This window comes from Poecilia reticulata, chromosome 16 (assembly GCF_904066995.2).
Source record: "Poecilia reticulata chromosome 16, P_reticulata-male-v2, whole genome shotgun sequence".
Lineage (NCBI taxonomy): Eukaryota > Metazoa > Chordata > Actinopteri > Cyprinodontiformes > Poeciliidae > Poecilia > Poecilia reticulata.
Genome location: NC_088845.1, coordinates 8,795,088 through 8,804,716, shown reverse-complemented (window position 1 = coordinate 8,804,716; position 9,629 = coordinate 8,795,088). Strand labels below are relative to the sequence as shown.

Genomic DNA, 9,629 nt, shown 5'->3' with positions numbered 1-9,629 from the left:
AAATGTTTTTGGCGCGTCCTACACTTAAAAACATAATTTTTACTAACTAGGTAACAAACCGGTACATCTCAGTAAAATGCATTATATTTTTATAAATCAAACAGGAAAAAAAAATCTATGAATTTGTAATGATTACAGTGACATATTTAACCTGTTTATTTCTGGTTATACTGATGAAATTGGTTTAAGGTTAGTAAAAACCCACAATCAATTTTCTCAGACAATTCAATATTCCTGACAAAAATTTTATTTTTAATAAAGAAATGTTGGTATGGCTTGCTAGTAACAATATTTGGCATTTGTTCAGCAGACAACAAGAAGAATAAACCAGAAATTCTCATTATTAAAAAAGCTGACTGTTCACAGAATGCTGCACAGGAAGTGGAAAGTTTAGTGGAAGGAAACATGTCAGAGTAAATGCACAAGCAACATAATCTCAACCTTGAGAGGATTATGAATGAAAGTCCATTCATTCAGGGCTCACCCCTATGAGGACCTCCAAACTGAGACACATCCTGGGAAGAATAGTTCTTTTGATTCGGTTTTTCATCAGCTTCAGATACTGTTATGAAGGAGATTGTGTGTCAAAGCAAAGCCAGGTTACAAGTAATTGGTGTCAAACTATTATTTGCTATGTTTGTTTTTGTACCGTATTGATTGCACATATTGCTTAATCACTGAGTAATTGGCAAATTCTTTACTTTATCTGTGTGTCAGATTCAGCACCTTTGTTGTTGTTATCGGTGGGGTTTTGAGCAACATTCCTGATTTCATTCCTGTTCTACCTAAAAGAAGGAAATGTACATCTTTCATACCCAAAATATGAAGGATGTTTTGACATTTATAATATCTCTGGCAGATTTCAATCAGTACATGATGAACTCTATCCACTCAGAAAGCCAGTTTGCCAGTGCCTTGCATCAGCCATACCTCTTGGTCTTTCTCATAATTTGCTTTACAACAAAGAACAAATCTTAGTCTGTTGTATGAGGAAGAATCACATCATTATAACGTGGAAGTGAAACTTGCTGTAGTGCCAATAAGGATTTTTGCATCAATTACTAAATAAAAAAGTTTCTAGGTGCCACTATTGATAATATATAAATAAAACAAATAGAAATAAACACTCCCTTAAGATTATTTTCCCTTAAGATTCCTGTACGTTTTCTATCTGAAACTTTCTTCTTGGTTGAATGAAAATCATTTTAAATCTAAATCTACTTAAGGTACGAAGTTGGGAGACACTACTGCTTTCAGTTCGGTGTGTTCAGTGTATTTATTCCTGTTGACCTAGATCTTCCTGTTACTTATAGGCTCATCTTAATTTATTTAATTTACTTTTATTTCATGTTTTTTTTAATTATTTTGTAAATATTCTTTGTTATTCTTACCTTGTGCTGCATGTGCATAATTGAATTTTCTGTAAGAAAATGTTTTTATTTATATTTGGGGAACATTTGAAAAGACAGATGAGAAACGCCATGAGCCGTTCCTGGGTTTACTCTGCTTGTGTGACTCACGTCTGTTTCGTGGTGCTCATGATAAGCGAATGTTTCCACTGTTGGTTCACTGTCAAAAATTTGAGTTTGCAAATTAACTTGTAAAACATTTCAGACCATCAACTTTAGGTGTTTAATCTTTAGCTTATATTAAAGTTGGTTTTCACAAGGTCAATCAGTCTTTTTTCTAAAAAAAATTATCATAAAAAAATTTACAGTAACATTTGCACAAAAGTAGGGAAAAAAGAGAGTCATGAGAGACCTGACACATCTGTATGAGAAATCAAACTTGTTTGTGATGCACATGCTGTATCTCGACACCTAGGAGATGCAGAAAGCGAAATATGTAAGACGCAGCGATAGACAAAAGCGTGTGGGCGAGAGCTTTGTTAAATTTCCTATGCAGTGGCTGTTGGACCACTTCCTATGTGTCAGCCTCAGCTTAATTATGACACTCAAACTAAAACCTTGTGATGCTGCACAGAGTCTCTGAACTATGTTTTGATGAGCTGTGATGATGGTGTGACTGGAGAAGGAGTCTTTGATTTGCTTCACTCTGCCTTCGTTTATGCAAAGACATGACTTCATCGCCTCGAAACGCGTTCATTTGTGTATTTTTTCTGACTTACTGGAACGCCTGCATTTTCCCAGGAAATGGTAAGTAGTCGATAAAATGACTGTCATCTCAAATATATTTCAAAAGCAGCATTTTGAACCTGCCTCTTGCCTTTGTGGCTAACTGAAAACGGATACTGTAGCTGCAGCACATCGGCGTCGATCCTGGCTGGGATGTCGAGTTCTGATACACTGTCAGGGTCACAGTGCTGACTCAGGCTCTTTCAAATGGTTTTACAAGGAGAATGAGCACAGTAAGGAAATCCAGCTATTCTTTCAGAATAAGAATGGAGTAAAACTCTACGATGCCAATCGTCCAAAAGCAGACGTTACGGCAAATCGGTCTCTGGTTATAAACAATTTTACTGATAAAGATCAGGGCGACTACTGGTGTGAAAACTGCCCTCAAGAAACCTGCAGCAGGGAACCGTCCAGCTTCATCACTATACAGAAAGGTTTGAGCTGCAGTCTTTAATGTAAAAGTATTAATATTATTCATTCAGTTCTAAAGTTCTGTATCGTACAATTTCATTGTGAGTCTGTGTTTGTGTTTGTTTTGTTTATAGAAATTATGGATGAAATTCAAGAGACATTTTACATCCTTCACGGCAGCAGTTTCACCCGCTCATGCCCAGGTGAACTTCTTAACTTAAAATGGACATTTGAAGCCAGTAATGCAACCCAAAGGGAATTAGAACTAGGATCAGAAATGGTTACTCTTACTACCAACAAGACCTTATATGTTGGATCTGTCAAAAATACTAATGCTGGGAAATACACCTGCTGGGTGAATAGATGTGGTGGTCCGAATCAGAAACAGCTCACAATCAACTTATGCGTCGTCACAGGTGAGAATTTGATATTTCTCCAAAGTTTTGTTCCAAACTTTCTCACTTCTTTTAGATTTATTAGATTTAAAATGCTTGTCTTACACAATGTGTTTGCTTTCTGACAGTTTCCCGCAAAGGGCATTCTATTTTTTCTTGTGCTGCGACATGCGATGTGGGATTAAATGATCTAAAAAACATTTCAAGTCTTCTGATGAGCAAACAAACAATATCAGTGGACATAGATCCATCTGGGTCCTTAATCTGTAACTCAACTGAGCTCTTGGATGTTCAGCCTACAACAACTACCAACAGCTACACAGTGTCAGCTGCTTTAAACACAACTATGGGTGGGTATTTTTCTTATACAGATTCAAACATGTTTGTTGGTACCATTGTACCAAGCTTAAAAAAACTTTAAATAAATTCATCTCTTATTGTAAAAGTACTACACAGTCCCAATAAAATGCTTAGAAAATACTATATTTCATTTGAGTAGATGTACTTAACAAGAAAAAAAATCCATGTTAAGAAATAATTGTTTGAAACAAAATAACCTGTCAACAACCCTAAAAGTCTTATTAAAATAACTATAGCTAAAGCTCATTTGTGAAGTTTATACTTTACTTTTTAAAGTGTAATTTTCTAATAAAGAATCTGCTGTTAAGAACTGATTGAAATTTGATTTTCGTTGCTCACGATTGGTGTCTTATACTACAGTGTTCATTCCTGATTGTTATGGAATTTCCTCATGTTCTGTTACATGATATTTTTGTCCCTGTATTTTCCTTTGTCTATTTCTATCAGTATTTTCCCTGCTACTCACTTGATTGTTCTGTTAGTACTGATCACTCTGCTCTATATTTATTCTCCTTTGTTCAGTCATTCATTGTTGGATTATCCTTCTTTCTGCATTTTCTTTGCTATTATACTCCCTGATTATGGCATATGTCTCCTCCCGCTGCACTTATTTGTAAATTTATCTTTGTCCTTAAATTACTTCCAGTGTGTATTGCCTATCCCATGACGGGGTCGGGTCCTTTACCACATACGGCATACGTTTCTTTTTGCCGTACTTAACTGAACAAGGAATCATCTTTATTTTGCCTCCATGTATGATGAGCCAAATGAAAAGGAAGGTGAAAAATATCCCCCAAATTTTAGAGTACTGCAGATAACGGTATCTTTGGTCACAAAGTCTTAATAATAGCCCTCAGATACTGCTTGCGTCTGAAACCAAGCAGGTGTTATTGGGGTGTAAACATAATTTTTTGTCTCGTAATATCATGATGAGTTTGCTCAACTCTCTTCCAAAGAATGTGTGATTTGATAAAATGACATCAAGCTTTTCTGAAACGGTTGCTTTAATGTAGTCCTGGTGTAAAACAATGGATAATAAATATGTGAGGGAAACCCTTTACATCCATTTTTTAGTAGGACTGAAAATTTGTGATGTTTTGGGTCAGTTTCTTGTGCATAATTAACTTTTCAAATCGCTGCAATTTTGCGTATGTCCACAACTTAATGGCAAATGTATTATTATTTGGTCTTTTAAGCAGAATACTTATTGAAAACATGTGGCACAAGCTGTGCATAAACATCCTACACAGATTGTGAAACATTGTAGGACAAGACTTAGCATTGTGCTACATGGAGTAACGGTTTAGAAGTAAGAACAGTAATGGTATCATTCATTTTGTTGCTGGGGATCTTGTTAAAAACAAATATTTGTCTTAACATGGATTAAATTATCAAAATACTAAACTCAAATGTTGAACTTTTCAAAAGGTTTCAGCGTGAGATAATTCCGCTGCAATAACAGATTAATTTAATTAAAGATTTTCTGTGCATTTTTACAGCAGCGTTAGCAAACATGATCATGTCTGCATGTCTCTAAAAAGCATGTGAAAATGACTTCACATTGAATATTTTTATAAGTTTATTTATATTGTTTTACAGGTGTTTTTGAGATGACTGAATCTTTGATGCCAATTATTTATGGAGTAGTAGCTGCCTTTACCTTTTTTATTTTACTTGCAATTTTAACTTTCTGTTTGAAATCAAGAGTACATAATGGTAAGGCTGCCACAATTTACTTTTTTTTTTTTTTTTTAAACTTCCTGTGTTTTTTGCACACCCGGCAGTTTGCTGTCTTGAAATTTATGCGCCCCCCAAATCTTTTTGTGTTTCTGTTTCTCCGTAGCATTTCCTTTTCATCTTTCATGTTGTGGCTTCACTCGGGAGGTGAGAACAAATGCAGATAGATGCTGCTTTCCAGTGAACTTTGTACAAGCTTAAAAAGGCATGACACTGAAATGCCATCTGTGTTGTCTTGACCACATTATGAAACTTGTTGTTTCATGCAGGCAGAAGAGGAGCCCACAGTAATTTATTCATCTGTCATCATCAAGACACCGGCAAAAGCAAGAAGTCAACACACAGATCCTGAAAGCTGTATTTACAGCGAATTAAAGTGTAGAGGAAATACCATTTAGTGTTGATAGAAATCAACACTAAATGGAATTTTTGGTGATCATTATTTCCACACTGTCAGTAGATTTTGTGATTGATTCCACGTCAGTGACTTGTGTTTCATGACACTTTGAAAACATTCACTCACCCACAGGGAGTTTTTCATCCAAACTACTGAAGAAAGATGATGGAATCTATTTATGATTTTACAATTATCTTGAATCAAGAAAACTTAAGCTGCTCTGTTTAGCTCAGTGGTTCTTAACCTTTTTTGAGGTACCGAACCCACCAGTTTGCACATTCACTGAACCCTTCTGTAGTGATAAATAAAATATGATTTTCCCCCCCTCCTCCTCCAAATTCAAGACATTCAAGATCACTAAGTCTTCTTAAAAGGTAGAGTCTCTGAGAACAGTTCTTCAAAATATGGTCAGTGTTTTCAGCAAAGTTGAGCTGACTGTCCAGGAACGACCCAAGGTCTTTAAAATTTGCCACAGTTTTAACAGGTTGGCCATCGAGAGAAACTGGAACCACTTAAAGGTCTTGTTTAGATCATTTAATTAGCTCTACATTCTTAAGAGAATTAAAATTTAATAATAAATAATAAATATTTTGCGGTATTTTGATTTAGTAACGTAATTATATTAGTTGTGTTACCACCCCCACGCCACAAGAGGCAGTAGCAACTCCGAAAAGATGCGACTAAGGAGCAGATTTAGAAGTACACCGAAAGCTACAGAATTTGGTAAAAACTGTGAGCTTTGCTGAAGTAATTAAAGACACAAGTTCAAATCCATGCTGAGAGTGGAGCTCCTTCAATCAGTGCTCCTCCGCAGCACTGATTGGCTAAGCAATGTAACGTGATCCTCTGCAGCAAGTGATGGCAAAGCGGGGCGTCATCACGACTTTACACAAGTGTGTCTTTACCTCCGCAGCAGAGGCTCCGCCGAACCCCTGAGACCGACTCACCGAACCCCTGGGGTTCGATCGAACCCAGGTCAAGAACCACTGGTTTAGCTTATGTTAGTCATAAATACCTTCTAAAGCATTTTCCAACCAAAAATTATGTGTCCGTTGATATAGAAGTCTAAACTATAATTGTGTTTCAATGTCATCCTATAGATAAGTGGTTGAACAATTTTCTAGAATTATCTACATCTTATTTACAATAAAATGTACCCCTTTTTAACTCGCATAGATATTAATCCTTTCTAATTTTACATCATCCATTCATGCTACCATTATTATTATTATTATTATTATTATTATTATTATTATTATTATTATTGTTGTTGTTGTTGTTGTTGTTGTTGTAGAATAAGTGGAATTTAAATTATTAACATTTTAATAGAAGACTTTTTAGAAGACTTTTGATGGCCCTTTTTTACATGACAAAATTGCAACAATGAATTTATGTCGCTGCAAAAGAAATCTAAAGGAAAGAAAAAAGAGATTGGAATAAATATTTGCTTAAAAAACCAATAATCGAGTCTGATTTTATTTTACACACACTCTAAGCTCTAGGGGGCAGCAGTAACCTGGATGAAGTACGCCTAGTTTGTCTTTTCTGAGAAGAAGAAGAAAAAGAAGAAGAAGAAGAAGAGAAGCTACTTTTCTTTCAGGCAGTAGTTGCGATGTGGCGGCAGTTTCAGTTAAATTGTAGCGAATAGTTTTGTTTTGATTGGCAACTTTTTTCTCTTTTATTTTCTTACAATCTCAAATGTTCAGACGATTATTGGCGTTACTGCGTTGCGCCTCAATCGCGATTAGTAAAGTAGCTCTGAGCTAACTGGGAAGCTACTAGCCTAGTGTTGAATGGGCTAACACTGAGGTTAGGCAAGGAGATACCAAATACACCAACATTTCCCCGGTTGTCTTCATTCTGCGGGGAGACACATTGTCTTTCTTGTGTTTTTCAGGTAACAGTTTTCAAAACACGCTGTTCATAAGCGATGTGCATAACGGTTAGCTTTCTCTGCTAGTTAAAATGAAATTAACACGTTACAAAAATATTATATTTTGCCCTGAAAACAATAAGTCAGTGTGCTCGGTGTTACTTTAATACTATTTAACGCATGACTACGTTTTCCTCCTTTAAGCTCCTTGAATCCTGAGACGAGATGGAGGCGCCTCCTGTTACTGTGATGCCCATCACCAGTGGCACAATCAACATGATGGAGTATCTGCTACAAGGTAGGATGTGTTTGATACAGGAACGAACATTTATATGCAAGTGTTCTCAATGAATCCTCTTGAATTACTTTACACATGATAAAGTAATCTTGAATAAAGAGCCCGCTTTCAAAAAGTCAGATTGGATTCATTTGTCGTGCCGCTTGGAAAAAACGTATTGATTGTTTTGAATACATAAATACAAAAAATTGTGTATTTCAAATCGGTTTTAGTCTCTTGATTCTCTTGATTCATGGTTTGAAACTGGACTTATGATTCTGCACCTGTTACGATGAGAGATTTTACAAACTAAATAAAGGTAAAAAGTTCTTAATGTAAAAATTTTAAGAAATTTCAATTATTTCCAAAAAAGTAGTGAAATGGCTTTGTGCCTGTTTCAGAATCAACACTTTAGTGTTTGGTGATTTGATTCTTTGAACACAGTTCAGTCTTAATATTTTATACCCGAATATCCGATATTCAACTACAACAGCAGAAAAAAGTTAAAGATTTTAGTCTGAAGAAGTGTTAAACTTTGAAATAAGAAATGTGTGTGAACCCTGCAAAGAAATAAAGGTTTCTCAAATCTTGAACTGTGCTGGTTAAAGTGTGTATTTCTGTGTGTTTTTAAAAGGAAGTGCTAAGATATTAGAAACTGTGTAGTTTTAAGGTCTTGTAGCTATTTGTACTACATGAACAAGCTATTTTTATTTTATTTTTTTTATCAGATTCCAGTGTCTGTTTTTGCATGAAAATATGTCATCTGTATTCGAATCATCTTTTTCACTATTGATTTCAGGCAGCGTGTTAGACGCGGCTCTGGAAAGCCTGCTGCATCGTCTGCGCGGTCTGTGTGACAACATGGAGCCGGAGACGTTTACAGACCACGAACTGGTGTACCTTTTGAAAGGCCAGCAGGGGAACCCTTTCATTCTGCGCGCTCGCCGCTCTCTCTCCCACCCCACGGCTCCGTGGCACCTCCGCTATCTGGGCCAACCTGAAGTAGGAGACAAGAGCCGCCACGCCCTGGTGCGTAACTGCGTCGACGTGGCCGCCTCTCACAGCCTGCCGGATTTCCTCAATGAGATGGGCTTCCGCATGGACCACGAGTTTGTGACCAGCGGACACATATTCCGAAAGGGAGCTATGAAGGTTGTGGTGTGCAACGTTTCCCGTGTGTTGGTGCCCGGGAACACAGAGAACACCGAGCGAATGTCGCTTTCACATTTGGTTGAGCTGAGTGTTTTGGCGCCGGCCGGCCAGGACACCGTATCGGAGGACATGCGGAGCTTTGCTGAGCAGCTGAGGCCTCTGATTCATTTGGAGAAGATCGACCCGAGCAAGCAGAGACATTAAGAAGGCTTCGAAATGGGGTTCTGGTAAACGATAAGAAGCAGCTTCTGTCTTTGCTTTAAGTTATTGGTGTCTTTATTTAGGTCAAAGATAGACCGCAATCAAAGTCGATTACTATCCAACAGGTTTGTTTTAAAACGGTATTTAGCAAGATCATCCATCTTCCTAAAATCATAATTTTTTGAAAATAATTTTTAGATTAGAATGGTAGAAATCATCTGTCTAGGAATTAACATCAATCTTCTGGATTAGCTAATCTGAATTTATAATAAAATGGAGACACCAAGAGAGCTAGCTGCTGTGTGTAAGAAAACTGCTGCTAAGATTTTAACAGAACCGCTTTAAAGACTTTGACGTATTAGTTATGTTGATCTAATCTGTTCTGAAAGCAAAATGTCTTGTTTATTTTGTACTTAAAATATTTTTGCCACAGTTAATAAAATACAGTACAATTTTGACCACGCAGCTATATTTCTGGTTGATTTGTTCTGCAAGTTGGACAAAAGATCATCTTTTTATTGCCATTGGATTTCTTCCCATATTAAGGCCAACCAAGAGTTTAAAAATGTTTGGTTTCAAAGACACAAAGACTTTTTGTTCCTTTAGTTTAAATTCCCTCTAATCAGATGGGAGAGAAAGTGGTGGAGTGGTGTTGATAGTTTTCTCCTGCTCTATGTTGCTCAGAGCTAAT

The 9,629-nt window shown here is 36.6% G+C and overlaps 1 protein-coding gene across 1 annotated transcript; it reads left to right on the top strand.

Annotated features, from left to right (window-relative positions):
• Positions 1–6,965: 6,965 nt before the first annotated feature.
• Positions 6,966–9,403, top strand: med18 (mediator of RNA polymerase II transcription, subunit 18 homolog (yeast)). Its single transcript, XM_008431135.2, has 3 exons — positions 6,966–7,332; positions 7,513–7,606; positions 8,385–9,403. Exons 2-3 carry the CDS (start codon positions 7,534–7,536, stop codon positions 8,939–8,941), a joined length of 630 nt encoding a protein of 209 aa, XP_008429357.1. The 5' UTR covers positions 6,966–7,332; positions 7,513–7,533; the 3' UTR covers positions 8,942–9,403.
• The last annotated feature ends 226 nt before the right edge of the window (positions 9,404–9,629 follow it).

What these genes read in the sequence shown, in the direction of transcription:
- med18 (XM_008431135.2), top strand. Translation starts at nt 7,534, where the DNA reads ATGGAGGCGCCTCCTGTTACTGTGATGCCCATCACCAGTGGCACAATC. An exon ending in GATGGAGTATCTGCTACAAG is followed by an intron (nt 7,607 to 8,384) that starts GTAGGATGTGTT and finishes TATTGATTTCAG; the next exon opens with GCAGCGTGTTAGACGCGGCT.